Raw genomic sequence first — 17092 nt, 5'->3', positions numbered from 1 at the left:
ACCAAGGGGTAGACACAAGTGTTTGAGCTATCGTCTGACGATAAACTTACGGACTGTCATAAATCGTTCCGCGTACTAAACATGCGGCCCAATCATCACTGAGTGGTTGACGGAAGGTGTAGAAATGAGGTATCTACCATTTCAAACAAAAATCCTCCCTTTATACTTTGAGGTACATCAAGTCCAAAACCCACAACATGATTTTTAAGCCATTATAAGAGTCCGATATATTTAACACAAATGTGTGCCATTATAAGAGTCTGGCTAGTGGCTACAATTGAAAACGCATAAATGTAGTTGATAGAAATCGACTCACAAAACCTCCCCTATTACTTTGCAATAACTCATCCATTAGATCAATTGACTTATTATGATATTTAATAAGTCACTATTTTATTTCAAATCTAAGGAGTCGTTTGATTGCATGTAGAAATTCGTATCGCCTAGGAAGTCATAAAATACATGATTTTAGAATTCATGTGAATTAAAAAATATTGTTTGGTTGTCATGTAGGAAGTGCAATTCATGTAGGCACTTCTTCCATTATGGAGGAATTGGAATTCATGGGAACTCTCAATTCATGTGAATTGGGGTAACCAAACAATAGGTCAATTTTGCAATTCACGTGAATTTAAATTCATGTGTTTAGTGGGTAACCAAACAACCCCTAAATAGAACCGAAAATTTAATACGTTACTCATTTGCAGAAAATAATTTCAAATCTACACTAAAACACAAATACTAAGGACTTGTTTGGTTGACATAAGAGAATTAAAGTTCCCGGGAACTTCAAGTTCACATGAATTTCCAATTCATGTGAATTCCCAAAAAGCGTTTGGTTTGCATGTGGGAAGTTCCAATGACAAAGGAAGGGGGGCTTGGTGAGTGACTTCCCACATAATGGAGGAAGTAGATTCATGTGGGAAGTTTTACTTCCCATGATTTTGGCAACCAAACAACATCATGGTTTTATACTTCCTAGGAAGTTTAAAATCTCATGATTTTAATGGGCAACCAAACAAGCCCTTACACAAATAGTACTCTGTATACTTCCGTAGTGAATAAGTGATTAATCTTTTCTTAAAAAAAAAAAGGAAAAAAAGAAAAAAAGAAAAAAGAAACTTAGTTCGAATTTGATTTAAAGTACTCTGTATACTACGTGTGCTAATTGTCCACTGATACTCCATTTTCTTTGGAATAAGACAAACGACGTAACCTCTTCTTAAATTTGCCTGAAACCAATTAATGGCGGTTATGGCGGCTGTTTCCGGCTACTGTACGACGCCTTTTCTCCAAAATTCACCACCGTGTTCACCTCCATTCCAACCTCTCAACCGTACTTTTAGCCTCGCCGTTTCAAAAAGTCGCCGGAGTTTCGACAACCGCCTTCGTATCCGCTGCAGTAATTCCAGCAGCTCCGATTCTACTGGTATTCAAGTTTACCGTGATTTTGAGCGGTAATTTTTTCCATTTAACCTTTTTTTTCTCATGATTAATTTTCTTTATTATGATCGTGCAAGGATGCTAGTTAGAAATATTTGATTTGCGGATTGAGTTGATGAATGAAATACTCCGTATGTTTTTTCTGTGAATTTAATTTATTGTAGCAAATTTATTGATTTTGTTTTTGAGATTTTACTGTGTCAATTTTGGAATTGGAGTTGATATGGTGTTACTGAAATCTGTTAGGAATCTTAAGCGGTAGTTAGATGTTTTTCTACTAAGTTGAAATTACCGTACCGTTATTGTCATTGTTATTAAGGTAGGAGTCAAGGTAGGAGCTTGAGTTGTTTATTGTTGTTATGAGAATCTTTGCAAGATGGAAATTTCTGTGGTGTTATGGTTATTGGACATTAATTTACGGAGAATAGGGGTGAGCGGTAAACGGGTGTTCTTATTGTGTTTTGGGATTTTACCTTTTGTGATTTGGTGATGAGGAATAAATGTATCCAGAGCTTTGTTAAATTTAGATGGCTGGTAATCTTGCTAGGGGACGAAATGTTCATGCAATTTATTGTATGAAAAGTATGTTATGGTTTGCTCTTGATCCTAGATGGCGTATCGTTTTCGCCCCTTATTGTTTGAGTATATATCGGTTATGTGAAAAGGACCAATATACAGATACTTATTACTTACCCCTCCTAAACACACTTGCCCTTTCATCTTCTTGTTGCGGCCCCGTGATTCTCGTTGGCACCATGAATGTCATGAATCAAAGAAGAATTGTGAGTGCATGGGCATTTTTGCTTTAAATTCTAAAGGTGGGGATTCAAATTCATAGGTTTCACTACACTATATGCATAGGATGGCTTAATATATTGACAAATGTACTATCCATGAATATTTTTGGTATCAGCATGTCAAGTTGCACATTTGGAGAACGAAACAAAGTTCAATAATCACTGCAAAAAAGGTTTTGTCACAGTTTAATACCCAAACTATATTACTACTCGTAAGACTTATTTTTTACACTTAGCTTATGGTTTTGACTAGTTTGAGTCGTGATATTTCATCTCTTTTTAGAAACAACTGGTATGTAATCTGTTCTAAAAAGGCACTGTAAACTGGATTATCTTTGAACTTCTAATGTAGGAATATAGGATTACCCTTCCGTGGAAAACATGTTAACGTTGGTAGTACATGTTTCACTCTCACTAACCCCCCCTCCTCTCCACAAATATGTGCGTTTGTGTGTATCACTGTATCCATTAAGGCCTACTATCAATGATGTTTGTTTGTCAGCTACACATGGATTTATTTTTGGTTAATATTAAGTTAAACAAACGACTTCGATTTTTCCCTCTTGCAGTTTGGTTACAGAGACGGTAAAACAATCACAAGATACTTGGGGAGGAGCGAGCAATTGGCGTGAAGCTGAGGTGCTATTACATTACACTCCGTCTGCCCTTTTTTTTTCCCCGATTAGTTGCTGAATCTCATCCATTTCTAAAACCTTAGTACTAGTAGCTCTCAAAAATTAGCTCCTCCTATTCCACACCAAAATACAGATACTTATTACTTATCCCTCCTAAACACACGTTTCAAAGAATACAAGCATTGTAAAAAGTGTGCAAGTGCCTCCTACAATGAATAAAGTATTGTAAAAAGTGTGCAAGTAGGGATGTTTGATGACAATTTTTGTGGTATAGGGTACTTTATTAGGATAATTTAGACATTTTGTTTACCTAAATGGAATGGGTAGTTTGGCGTGAATTTTCTCAAAAAAGAAAGAGGGTAGAATTTAGCTATAGAGTGTAAGTGTTCGGCATCTGTATGCAAATATATTGCAGTTTCTTCTACAGGGAAAAAATAAAGGTGCTATGCCTATGAATAGCCTTTCGTTACGATCCTTAAGCTTCAAATGCCCTATCTAATGTTATTATCAGTGGTTGTACTGTGAGCATGCATGGTAATCATTCATGCTCATGAATATGTCTCTTATCATGTCTACTCAGCAATGGTTAATCGCTGGCTTATGTATGCGAAATTTTCAGGGGGCTTGGGTGCTGGGACCAAGACATTCGAAACCATGGTCAATTGTGCACTTTATAGGTGGTATATTTGTTGGAGCGGCCCCACAGCTAACCTACCGTTTATTTCTTGAGCGTCTCTGTGAAAAGTGAGGGTACTTTCTGCAGTGAAGTTGATGATAACTTGTGCTTCTGGAACCCTTTTTGCTTTTATCATATTGCATTCATATTGTTCCAAGATTTAGAAGATCTTACATTTTTTTTATTGCTGCAGAGGTATAATGGTGATTGCTACGCCATATGCCAGCGGATTTGATCATTTTTCCATCGCAGATGAGGTGCAATTTAAATTTGACCGGTGTCTTCGATCTGTGCAAGAAACGGTGAGTCTCACTATAAGGCTGTCGTATTTTTATATGAATTATACTTTTGTGAGAAGTTTTTTGTATGTAGGTAGAAGAACTTCCTACTTTTGGCATTGGGCATTCATTAGGATCTGTCATTCATCTACTGATTGGTTTGTCATTGTGTATCTCTGTAAACCTGATTGATTTCTTCCGTTCTTCAGTAGTCTAATTGTTTTATCTGATTGATGTGGTTAACAGGGTCAAGATATGCCGTGCAACGGAACGGGAACATATATATGGCTTTTAACAATAAGGTACCTTACTTTGAATTTTGCCTCCTCTTGACTTGTAGTTTTCCAAATTAGATGTCCTACGTATTATCTAATATACTTGATCTGTATTTAGTCAGCGAATGTTTCGTGTAGAAATTTATTTGAAATTATACTGTGGTACTGCATAGGACATTTACATACTCTTGTCATTTCTCCTGTGTGTGCTTTAGTTTTCTGTCCTTCGTTATATAATCCCGGTGCGATGATATACGATAGGTTTTAAAACTGCTTCTTTCTTTTTCTCATCGTACTTGGCAATGATCTCACCTGTTTCTTATTGCCAAGTAACAGGATCCAAGTGATGCTATTCCACTGTTTTCACCTGTTTTTTCCCCAGTGGCTCAAAGCCTTGGCCCTCTTCTATCACAGATCGCTTCATCACCAACTATTCGGCTTGGAGTAAGTAATCTATTAGGGCGTGTACTGTTTTTATTGAAAAATCAATTATGATATTTTGACTTCATGCAACCTGCAAGTGGGTTTTAAACCTTCTGTTGCTTTAAGATGAAGCATTCACAAGTCACAACAGACAGTTTAGTGTAATTTGGTTACGAAATCCATTATCAGTAGAATTTCAGTTTTAATCTTATGTTTGCTAGACTTGGATAGCCTAATGAATACTTTCTCATGTATAGGCAGAGACGACTTTAAAACAATTGGAGAACATTAGCCCTCCTATAATGAAGCAAATGCTTCCTTTGATTGAGCAGCTTCCTCCACTGTATATGGATTTGGTTAATGGGAGAGATAACTTTATTCCAAAACCCGAAGAAACGCGGCGCCTTGTAAGCAACTCTTATCCTCGTATGCTTTATGTTTACTTCCCCCATGCATGTTCAATTTCATCAATACTTTGTTTTCAGTATAAGTCTACCTCTTCCTTATGGAAGGACCAAAAAGATAACTGCAATGCATTTTGTCTTCATATTCACTAATATATCCACCAATGAATACTCCTTCCCCTTGCATTGTATCGGACTGCCTTGTGACTCCTCTTACTCCAAAAAATTTAAAAACTGGTTAGATATCAAAGTGAATGCCAAAATGCCTGAACCGCTTGGCCACTCATAAGCCTGACAAATGGGTCATTCGGGTCGGTTAGGTGTGTGGCTAAGTTTGGAGGCGGTGAAGTTTGTTGGATCCGGTCAGTGTGGGTTTTGGGTACACGGGTTAGTCAATTTGGGTCGGGTGATTGATTTTTGCCCAGTTTTAGCCACTCATACGCCACAGATAGACAAGCCTGATTTACCTTGTTCTCTGTTTGGGTTTCAGATAAAGTCATATTATGGGATAAACAGGAATCTTCTAGTAAAGTTCAAAGATGACACAATTGATGAGACATCAACACTAGCACAGGTTCTGAGTGTAGATTCTGCTATTAGTTCGGCATTGGATTTGTCCATTCGCACGGTGCCAGGGGACCATGGTTTGCCTTTGCAGCAGGTAAATCTTAATGGATCATTTAGAACCAAAAGGCCTTTTTGAACTCTCAATAGCCAAGTTTTCTCAACCACAAACAATCTATGTTACTATGATTCTTCCTTTTACCTCACTACAAATGTTCGACACCTGACACTTGACACTCGAACACGGGAAGGACAGTAAATCTCTCTCATTCTAAGCCAAAACATGATGTATTTTCATAAAATAGTGAGCCTGACACTTGGAGACGCAAAGCTATTTCTAATCGAGCCTGGGTAACATAGGAAAGAATAGGTGTCAAACCTAATCCTTTTGCTCTTCTTTTTGTCAATCTGGCATCATTTTGCAGTGTATAACGCTCAGCACTAGATATGGGTATGGCACATGGACACTTCATTCTAAGCCAAAAACGTGATATTCTTCCGTAGAATAGAGTCGACATTTGGATACCCACCCGTATACTTTTAACCGAATAGGGGAACACAGCAAACAATAGGCAACAAAACTAGTCGTCCTTACTCTCTTCTTTCTTCAATCCGTCATGTTCATGCAGGCTTTGCCCGATGTTCCACCAGCAATGGCAGATGCTGTGAATCGGGGAGGTGAGCTTTTAGCTAATTTAGTTGCAGGGACCCCCTGGGAGACAGTAACTAGGGATGTAAGTGCATCACTGGGTGTGGATTCACAAATACTACGTGCTGAAACATCTAAGGATCTTGAGGTGCTTGTTGATGCTGTCACTTGTTGGATGTCTTCGAGCGTTTCTCAAAAACTATTAAGGCGATGACATGTAGGATGTTGAGAGCTAAATAGTTGGTGAAGGATGTAAAAAGGGCTTCTTGTACAGATACATTGATATGTATAGCAGAACGTCACCTGGGGTTTTGAATATTTATTGGCTTGATTAAAGAAGCTATCAGCCATTGATGTTCATGTGGTGAACTTATCGTACGTATACTACTTTTGTTGGTATTTTCTGTATTCAAATTCTGATAAAACATCAAATACCTGGGATGCATTATAGGTAGACAAACTTTTGAACAAGATCAAGTAGTTTTTTTTTTTTTTTTTGTCAGAAGATCAAGTAATGCACGAACGTCAAATAGTAGTAAATCATCAGTCTTTAGTAATGCACGAACGTCAAATTAAACACAAATATGACTTGTTAATCTATCAACTCTACTTCTCTACTACATGTAGATAGCATTATGCTTTGTCGTTATCTATTCATTGACCGGTTTGATTTGATGTTTAACACGAATATATTCGTTGTAAATTGCGTACTATGATAGCTTAACTTTTTTTAAAAGTGTTTCTGGAATCACAAATCTATATATCTATATCTATATCTATCTATCTATATTATTAAAGGAAGCTTTTTTCGAGCGATTATAGAGAGTCCAATTTTTTTAAACTACCTCTAAACAATAAAATAAAGGCAAAGATCAATAAAATAGAATTAGGATAAAAGATTATAAAACACAAAATAAATAACGTGAGAAGTCTGAGAACTACCTAAACTCTTGCCCTATAAGAGTTTTAAGGGAGGTTATGTTAATTTGTTGAGTTTACTTTAATTAATTAATTCATACAAAATTAGTGTCAATATGATTGTAGAGTCCTACTATAACTTAAAATTGCATTGTACACGTATTCCTTTATACCTTGGGCGGTTGCTCTATAAATGGTGGTGTGCCTGGATTCCAAAATCATCGTGCTACTCTTTCCATGCTACTTATCTTTGATATTTTTGATTTTTAATTTAGTCAATCTTTAATGCGTTTTTATATTATATTATTATAGTTTTGTATGTTTTGGCCACAGTTTCTTTTAATTATAATTTGCATTTATCAATGATTATATGCTTTAATTTTATTGTTGTTAATACTTTACGAATACACAATTTTAATTATAATTTTATTGTTTTGGTAGGAGGTGGAGATCGCGGGAGAATGAGCAAGCGTTGTTATTACATTATTGCCGAAATATAGTAATCATTCTAAGAGATCGTCTTTGCTTGGGGTCGTTGGCCAATATTTACAAAGTAAGATGTAGTGTACATGTGTATAGGTTGTAAGTCGTGTTGTCTTATGTTATGCTCAATATATTATTGTATAACTATAGTTCACCCATCAATGAAAGCACAACTCGAGAAAGCATTGAACTTGATCCACGTCGATGGAGAGCATAAGCCATAGCGAATAAAGATACGACACCAGCATATGGTACTTCTTTGTTGGTCATACAAATATAATGTTAATAAGTAAGTCTTTTAAGAGATTTATCCCAAGAAATTTTGTCACAAATTAAATATTGTGTTAACGAGTATGTCTTCTTTGTTGATCCTCCAAATATAGGGTTATATACAGATGTGGTGATTTTATATTATTTTATTTCATTTCCCAATTTATACGGAGTATGTGGGTAAAATACTAGGTTCGTCTTGGTGAATCCATTTTAAAGACCATATTTTATAATTTTATAAATTTCATAAATGCGTGTTTTATTAACGTACTATCCTATGTCTTATTCATAATTTATTTATGTATTTTTTTTAATCTTTGTGAATGATTGAAACAAGAGAGTATATACAAACTTTAGATAGGACAATAGTTTTTACGATTAGAACAACAATGTATAAGAACAGGACAATTCAACAATGTATAAGAACAGGACAATTCTTTGAAAAAATTGGCATTCCGTAAGAGTCAAGTTCTTTACTTAGTGGAGTAAATATTTAGATGAAAGATTAAAAGGCAAAATAGACGATAGCCAAAAAGTTACATAAATCAAAAATTAAAGGGCAGTGATTCCTACAAGTATTTAGTCGTTAACTCAAGCTAATTAGTCAAGTCGTTAACTCAAGCTATTAGTCAAGAAATACATCCATTTAGTAATACGGTAGAATTTGCTACAGACTCTAACTAATTCGAGTATTTCTTTTGATACATGACTCCAATAATAATACTAACATAATATGGTGTACCATAAAATATTTGTCAAATAAGTGTTTCTAGGATACCCACCAAGTATGAATTTGTTTTGACAAAAAATATTGGTATTCATATATAGAGTATAGTTTCTGCAAGTGTAATACGTACGGTATAAAATTGCTTTAAGGATGACTTAAATTGATTTACATCATCTCAAGTAATAATGAGAAGGGCCTGAGGTGAGAGGATGATAGGTTTAAGTGTAACAATCAAGAATACAATCAAGAATAAGAAGAAAAACAGTTACCACAGGAACAACACAAATAACATTATACCTTCAGTGATATAATAGCATCATACAACCAAGTTATATCTTATCGAGCTTATGTGTAATTTTTTTGAGCTTTCTTAAATAATTTTTTTTTTTTATGTTTAAGTGAGTAGCTCAGAAATTTTAGGGTATAGCTCGATTTCTTTAAAACAAAACTCGAAAACTTTATTATATAGCTCGGGTTCTAGAGCATACAACTGGGTACAACTGGTTGTAGGATCTATTAATTGCAGGAACAAAGCTAGGGTCAACATTATGTCTAGGGTCGAAACATCGTCTTACCTATACGCAGAATAAGCAATTCTACTAAAACTCATCTACCGGAAATTTGTACGAATATGATATGTTAATAGCGATATAAATGCATGCGGTGTTTATCATCATAATTATACGTGTATTTTACTTCAAACTCTATCTAGACTTTCGTATTACATAGGACTTCCACCGGTTTATCTTAGATTAATATTAGCAAGTAAATTAGCGTATTTGACAGATATACTTTATTAAAAAATCTTTTTAATCATTAAAATATAAAATAGTAGGTAAAAAATTGGATCCTAATATTTTTGAGGCAATTTGATTCACTCTTTTGGTGTTTTTATACAGTAGTAGTTTTCATGTTACAATTAGTTGATAAAACATTAATCTAATACATGGTAGAACACTTCACAAATTAAATAAAGTAGCATATAGTTGAGACCATGAAAATACTTTTTGGTTACTACATTATACACGACAGAACACTATAAATAGGCTCATGCATCGCACCCTTAAATACGTAGTAACAATTCGTATATATATCAGACTCTTAAACAATATTCTATTACTACATTATACACGATAGAATAATACAAATAGGCCCGTGCATCGCACGGGCGTTAAATCTAGTATATTTATAAAAGAGGTTTTTTTCGAGCGATTCTAGAGCGTTCACATCATCAAAAATCAATTTAGGAAAGTATCATAGATAATAATTTTTGATGTAAAAAATAAAGTGCAGAATCTTTTAATTATTATAATATATATATTTCCTAAATTATATTCAAGTGATATTTCCAATTTTTATATAAAAACTTTTCCATTTCATTTGACAACAAAGTATTGTTAAAAAATTTATGAAAATAATATATTTAGATTCGTGATAAAAAAAAATGTTATCATTAGAGTATAAATTTTATATCATTTGCACATATTAAAGATAGTGTACCTCTTAGTTCTTAATACATTATATATGTCCCACATTGAAAAATAATGTAGGTGTGGAGAATATACTGCGTATAAATAATAGAATTGTCCCACATCGAAAGATTAACAAAGTGGGTTAATCCTATGATTATAAATAAGAGCCATCATTGAAACTTAGGTATTAACCCAAATCTTTTAAGTCTCTTAAGTATTGTCTCAAAGAGACCTTAAAAGTTTGTATAATATCTCCACAATATGATATAAAAAATAAAGTGGATATTTTTTTAATTATTATAATATATATTTCCTATATTATTTTAAAACCTTTTTTTGTTTAAATATGTACTTAAATTAAAAGACTTATAAAAAGAGTTCATACATTAGTTAAGGGGAAAAATCAAAAGACCAAAACATTATTAAATCGAGTTGGATGTCGAACTAGGTGCGAAAAAGATGATGTAATTCTTAGTATATTATATGTCACACATTGTAAAATAATAAGATGTGGTGAACATACTACGTATAAATAGTAGAATTGTTACCACATCGTAAAATTACCATAAGGTGTGGTCATCCTATTATAAATAGTAGAATTGTCTCACATCGAAAGATTAACATAAGGTGTGCTGATCCTATTATTATTGTAACACCCCAGTTATTGAGAGTAAGGTTGTCTCACATCGGGAAATTGAGGAGGTTGTGATATGTTTATAAGAGATTTCATCCACCACTTAGTAACAAGGCCTTGTGCTTTTGGGCTTAAGTGAGGACAAGTAATGGGCTCAAAGGTACGTATCCCATCTTATTGGGTTGTGTTACGACCACTACATCGGGGAATTGAGGAGGTTGTGATATGTTTATAAGGGATTCCATCCACCACTTAGTAACAAGGCCTTGTGCTTTTGGGCTTAAGTGAGGGCAAGTAATGGGCCCAAAGGTACGTATCCCATCTTATTGGGTTGTGTTACGACCGTGGTGGGTCGGGTTGTTATAAATGGTATCAGAGCGACCCTGCGACCGTGTGGTGAGCCCGTGGTCGGGAGTACCCGGGTCACACACCTAGCGGGGGAGGATTATGGGCTTGGCTGCGGTCAAGTTGGAGGGTGAGCCCGTGGTCGGGAGTACCCGGGTCACACACCTAGCGGGGGAGGATTCTGGGCTTGGCTGCGGTCAAGTTGGAGGGTGAGCCCGTGGTCGGGAGTACCCGAGTCACACACCTAGCGGGGGAGGATTCTGGGCTTGGCTGCGGTCAAGTTGGAGGCACAACGAGGACGTTATGTTCTTTAAGTGGGGGAGATTGTAACACCCCAGTTATTGAGAGTAAGGTTGTCCCACATCGGGGAATTGAGAAGGTTGTGATATGTTTATAAGGGATTCCACCCACCACTTAGTAACAAGGCCTTATACTTTTGGGCTTAAGTGAGGACAAATAATGGGCCCAAAGGTACACATCCCATCTTATTGGGATTGTGTTACGACGGTGGTGGATCGGGTTGTTATAAATATAAATAGTAGAATTGTCTCACATCGAAAGATTAACATAATGTGGAGTGATTCAATGATTATAAATATGAGTCATCCTTGGAAGTTAAATATCAACCCCAAAATTTTTTTTGAGTCTCTTAAATATTGTCTTAGATAGCTCTTATAAGAGTTTGTATTATTACCTCAACAATAGTGAAATTTATTTGTATTATAATTTTGATTTTGGTGGTTTCACAACTATATAATTATATATTGTTATATCATCTCCTTTTCTACTCAAATTTAGTAGTTTAACAATAAGTTATTTATTTTTTAATTTTTAAGCTGAATTTTTAAATACCGAACATACATCAGTAGTATTCTTATTATATAAGAGACTTTAAAAGTAACGTTACATAATGTTAATTTTCCAAGCTTTAACATTTTTTTCATCTAGAGAGTCCAACCCTTAAAAACTACTTAATGTTAATAAGAAAAAAATGTTAATTTTATACATAAGAAAAACTTTGGACTTTAGATAAGTTTAGTTTGTTAGCAATAAGATAAAATTGCACAAATGTTACCTATATATGTACAAAAAACTTTAGACTCTTGATAAGATTGGTTTGTTAGTATTTGCTCATTATTAAATATTAAATATAACTACTATTAGATATAATGAGTAGCAATTGTCCGTATTTCGGGATTCGGGTTATTTGTCCCACACTGAAAAATAATTGAGGTGTTGTGAATATATATACTACATGTAAATAGTAGATTTGTCCCACATTGAAAGATAATAATGCATAAGGTAGGGTGATCTTATGATTATAAATAGAAGCCATCATTGAAACTTGGGAATCAACTCAAAATCTTGTGAGTCAGTTAACTATTGTAAAAGAGAGCTCTTAAGAGTTTATATTATTAACGGTTAAAATTAAAATTTAACAAACTATAATTTTGTTGTCATTAAATTGTATCTTTGCTTATACTAGCCAAAAACACATACGGATTTATCTTTTACGCCTTTACGGTGGAATGATAACAATAAGATGATCATAGGATTATACATTGCAAGTGCATTGTGAAAGAAAGAACATAAAAATGAACTCTATTATCAGTAATTAAAAGATTAATTATTATTATTATGTGAGACTGTCTTATTAATTGAACAAAAAAATTTGAAATGACTAAATTATAAGAATAACATGTGTAAGTAAATTGTCCATATTTGAAGAGTAGGTATATGGTTCAAATAAAATATATACTCCCTTCGTCCCAGTCAATAGTTTACATTTGCTCTATTCTCCCTACCAAAATATAGCAAATGTAAACTATTCATTAATTTCACACCTGTCTTTGTATTAATGATAAGGGTTATCAAAGCGCCCCCATTGGCTTACACTTATGATGATTAGTACTTAATAAATTTTGCGAATTCGAGATAACAAAGCTTTAGAGGCTACTTAATGCTTGGAATCAAGTACGTATCAAGATACCATAAGGGATTAAGATATTTTATTTTTTTCTAGAATTATGTGACATCCAGATTTGAACTTCGAAACACCTATCTTTATATTAATCATAAGGGCTATCAAAGGGTCCCGATTGGCTTACACTTATGATGATTAGTATTTAATAATTTTTGTTAGAATTCGAGATAACAAAACTTTAGAGGCTACTTAATGCTTAGAATCAAGTACGTATCAAGATACCATAAGGGATTATGATATTTCATTTTTTATGGAATTATGTGACACCTAGATTTGAACTTCGAAACACCTATTCAATAAAGTTCTAAAACTTAGTTTTAAAATAATCAAAGTCATTAACCCGTACGAAGTACGAACTTTCAAACTAGTTCTCATTATAGACGGGAGATATCCGTCTATAGTTATAGACGAGTCAAATATCCACCCACTTTAAGCATAAAACAAGCAACAAGTTGCATGGTCGGGCCCAAAAATATCAACACTTTAAGCATATTTGACCCGTCTTTCACTTTAGACGGATATATCCATCTATAGTAAGACTAATTAGTCTAAAATAGCATATTACATTTCCGAATAACATTACTATCCCCGTCATTTTCTATTTTTCCATCATTGCAAAAATTCTACACGGAACCAAAGCACGGAATATTTATTTTCTAAAGACAAACCTAAACATTTTGTTTTTTAATTGATTAGAGATAAGGAATAACAAGTCTTTGGTGTGACGAGCATATCCGTAACAAATAACTGGTTAAGTTAAGTACAATTTGCTCATATGGATAAATAAGACAAAATATATTGCTATTTTCTATTCACATGGTAATATTTAATCCGTCGCAAGGCTTGCGACGGATATGCCGTCAAATTTGTGAATAAGGATATATACAAGACCCCATACCTCTCCTATCTGTTAGCCCTAAACCATTTCTTGTTGACTAGTACAACTTTCAGAAGCTCTATTATCTTCCATCAATAAACTCTCACCAAAAACATAATATCAGAAAAGAATGGCAGGAGTAGGACCAATGACACAAGACTGGGAGCCAGTTGTGGTGCGCAAAAAGGCACCCAACGCCGCCGCTAAGAAAGACGAGAAACTCGTCAACGCCGCCCGTCGTGCCGGCGCCGAGATCGAATCCGTCCGCAAAGGTCCCTCTCTTTTCCCTCACTCCGTCTTAGTTACCGACTATTTGTTTACCTTTTAAGAGTATTTTAATTTTAATTAAACCTAAACAAATGATTGAGACGGAGAGACTACTCTTTCGATCGGATATTTTTGTTATTTTATATTCATTTAGTTATCCGTTTATGCGATTCTCCAGTTAATTTATATTTATGTGACATTAGAAATTTGTTTTCAAGCCTGTTCATACCTTTTTTTCAGGGTTTGCTTGAAAGCTTGAACCTGATGCTAGGGTTTTTGGTTTCGTTTATTTGTAATTTTTTCGTGTCTGTATGTGTGGATGTCTTGATAATTTGATGAGGGTACTTGGGTCATTTCACTCATTTGGAATTTTTTTTTTCGTCATTTAAGGAAATGGTATGAATCCAATGAATGAGTCGAAAAAAGATAATGGTATAGATACAGAGAATAGGAGGGAGTAGATTTTTATGATGAAGAGTTGTTCGATGTGTTGGGTTTATTGATTGCTTAAACTTGACGCTAGATTTTTCTTTTGTCCCCTCTTGGTTCTGATATAGGTGGTATTACTATTAGTAAAAGTATTCAAGGTTGAAGTTTGATGCTAGGGTTTTTGGTTTCGTTTATTTGTAATCTTTTTGGACTAAATATCGTTCTTTACTCTTTTGTTCGCAAACATGATGGCTTGGTTAGTAATTAGTTCTCTAAGTGTTAATTTAGATGGTGGGTTTAGGAGTGTTGGTTTAAAGTTGGGGTGGAGTGGTTTCGTTTCTCATGTATGAGTTTAAATGGTCACAGTAAGACTAAAGGTTATGATTGATTTTAAAGGCTTGAAAATTTGATGATTGGTTAAATCCTGTCATGGGATATTAATTGTTTGTTGTCTTCCCCGGTCTTCCTTTTCGTGTATTTGCTTATCCACAAATTGCGAGTTAGATTCCCGGTAACTTTTTGTTTGTCATGTAAATGATTGATCAACTCCCAATTTTCCTTCTAATGCTGCTTTTATATTGATGAAGTTTATGATTATGAAAACTTTTTGTTGTAAATTGTGTGGTTATATTCGAACAAGTTGCTTAAATAGTGAAATGATTCCCATGCTTATTCTAAGTGTTGCTTTATTTTATTTCAGCTGCTGCTGGAACAAACAAAGCTGCATCTAGTGGTACCTCTCTGAACACTCGTAAGCTGGATGAAGAAACCGAGAATCTTGCTCGTAAGTGCCTTTCTATCTCTGTTTTCTTGTTTCACATGTGTTGCATTAACATTCTTAGACTACATGAGCTTTGGTATGTTGGTTAAATTTATACTTTCAAGCTATTTTTTCTTGAATATAATCTTGGTTTAGTTTTGGGGAAGAAACACAAATTGTTTTCTTGCTGCTTTCACCCAGACGTATTGGGTCTAATATCTAGTATTAGAGACTAGTATGACGCTTTCTTTTGCAGGTGTTACTAAGTTAAAATAGCTTAAGACTCAATTATGGTTGGTAAAAAGCAAGTGGTTAAGCTAGTAATATGGTTATTAAAGCCAATCTTCCAGTTTTTTAGCGTAAAATTGTCTCTTCGAAATTGTTATTTTGTTTCAGAATTGATGATCATGTCAAAGGGATTACTATCAAAAGTGAATCAAATAATGGTATAATTGATATTTCCTTGACTCTTCTTACTTTAACTTGTCACAGACGACCGTGTGCCAACTGAACTGAAGAAGGCTATTATGCAAGCTCGGACGGACAAGAAACTCACCCAATCTCAACTTGCACAGGTTTGTTAACCTACTGACATGGTTATTTGTGCTTATCCACACATTTCAAGTATTAGGATAATGGTAAAATATCGGGTTAAGACTTGATATTAGAACCGGTTTTGATGGCTGTCATTTATGCGATTGACATCCTGCTCAAAAACTCGCCATAGTAACCTTCAAAACCTGCACTACTATCGTGATTTGGTGTCCTGGGGCAATTTTAACAACGTAATAGAAACCATACTAGAAGCTAATGGGTTGTAATTTGGGAAGTGATGCCATAGCAGATGGCGACTACCAATTAGATTTTCCCTTCTTGTCTAGGGAGGATGCTAAATCTGGCTTTATAACAAGATCAAAAGCTGCATCCCATACTCAGGCTTATGTGGAGTATACGCATAGCGATGAAGTTGGGCGTTGTTTTCTTGAGTCTGAGTTTAGGGTTCCAAAACTCAACTTAAAGACTTTCGAATGATATCTGTGAATGCTAAAAGTTTCTCTTAAAATTAACATTAGCATTATGTTGAGTCTGGCTTGCGTCAATTGATGCATTCTATCATCAACTTGATGTTTTGTTTGGTGTAGATATGTTACTCCGACACTTCACCTAACTGCCGTGTCGCGTGTCCGACACGTGTCGGTGTCCAACACGGCACGACACGACACTTCGACACTTCAATTTAGACCACAAAACAGGAAAATTCACCCCAAATAGCCGTGTCCGACACGCCGACACGTGTCGGCGTGTCTGAGTAACACAGGTGTAGAGGAGGGACATTGTTAGTACAATTTAAAGGAAGAAATATTCAAACCTATGACCTATTGGTTAAGCACTTGAGCCTTAAAATACTTCAGATTTTGCCACCAAGTCAAGACTTCGTTGATATCAGGATGTAATTGTAAACGTGTGTGATGTCATGCAGATAATCAATGAGAAGCCACAGATCATTCAGGAATATGAATCAGGGAAGGCCATTCCAAATCAGCAGATCATCGGAAAACTGGAGCGTGCTCTTGGTGTGAAGTTGCGTGGAAAGAAGTAGGCTCATCACTACCCATAAAAATCGGATCGTTTTCTTGTGTGTTTTAGTTGTGTCATGGATTGTGTGAGCCTGTACTTGGCGTAAACTAACTTTCCGACTATGTTGTTTTTGTATAAAGTACGGTTTGGACCAAGTTTATGGATATCAAATAACGCTAATGGGAGAATGTTGGGTTATTTCAA

General features: G+C 34.8%; 2 protein-coding genes across 3 annotated transcripts; both read left to right on the top strand.

The window, feature by feature from the left end:
- Positions 1-1144: 1144 nt before the first annotated feature.
- On the top strand, positions 1145-6615 carry LOC141616955 (uncharacterized). 2 transcript variants are annotated; one of them, XM_074434123.1, is made up of 10 exons: positions 1145-1457; positions 2810-2879; positions 3495-3619; positions 3745-3853; positions 3924-3987; positions 4076-4131; positions 4441-4548; positions 4785-4934; positions 5422-5592; positions 6125-6615. In XM_074434123.1, exons 1-10 carry the CDS (start codon positions 1246-1248, stop codon positions 6356-6358), a joined length of 1299 nt encoding a protein of 432 aa, XP_074290224.1. In that variant the 5' UTR covers positions 1145-1245; the 3' UTR covers positions 6359-6615. The 2 variants fall into 2 exon arrangements, with proteins under 2 accessions (XP_074290224.1, XP_074290226.1); XM_074434125.1 differs by lacking the exon at positions 5422-5592 and having other exon boundaries at positions 6125-6516.
- A 7176-nt stretch (positions 6616-13791) lies between these two features.
- On the top strand, positions 13792-17092 carry LOC141616953 (multiprotein-bridging factor 1a). The gene is made up of 4 exons (XM_074434121.1): positions 13792-14126; positions 15251-15334; positions 15803-15885; positions 16791-17092. Exons 1-4 carry the CDS (start codon positions 13985-13987, stop codon positions 16908-16910), a joined length of 429 nt encoding a protein of 142 aa, XP_074290222.1. The 5' UTR covers positions 13792-13984; the 3' UTR covers positions 16911-17092.

This window comes from Silene latifolia, chromosome X (assembly GCF_048544455.1).
Source record: "Silene latifolia isolate original U9 population chromosome X, ASM4854445v1, whole genome shotgun sequence".
In the NCBI taxonomy this organism is placed as follows: domain Eukaryota; kingdom Viridiplantae; phylum Streptophyta; class Magnoliopsida; order Caryophyllales; family Caryophyllaceae; genus Silene; species Silene latifolia.
Note: the sequence above shows the minus strand (reverse complement) of the source record. Positions and strands in the feature narration are given on the sequence as shown.

What these genes read in the sequence shown, in the direction of transcription:
- LOC141616955 (XM_074434123.1), top strand. Translation starts at nt 1,246, where the DNA reads ATGGCGGTTATGGCGGCTGTTTCCGGCTACTGTACGACGCCTTTTCTC. An exon ending in CCGAAGAAACGCGGCGCCTT is followed by an intron (nt 4,935 to 5,421) that starts GTAAGCAACTCT and finishes TTTGGGTTTCAG; the next exon opens with ATAAAGTCATATTATGGGAT. An exon ending in ATGGTTTGCCTTTGCAGCAG is followed by an intron (nt 5,593 to 6,124) that starts GTAAATCTTAAT and finishes ATGTTCATGCAG; the next exon opens with GCTTTGCCCGATGTTCCACC.
- LOC141616953 (XM_074434121.1), top strand. Translation starts at nt 13,985, where the DNA reads ATGGCAGGAGTAGGACCAATGACACAAGACTGGGAGCCAGTTGTGGTG. An exon ending in GATCGAATCCGTCCGCAAAG is followed by an intron (nt 14,127 to 15,250) that starts GTCCCTCTCTTT and finishes ATTTTATTTCAG; the next exon opens with CTGCTGCTGGAACAAACAAA. An exon ending in CCCAATCTCAACTTGCACAG is followed by an intron (nt 15,886 to 16,790) that starts GTTTGTTAACCT and finishes GATGTCATGCAG; the next exon opens with ATAATCAATGAGAAGCCACA.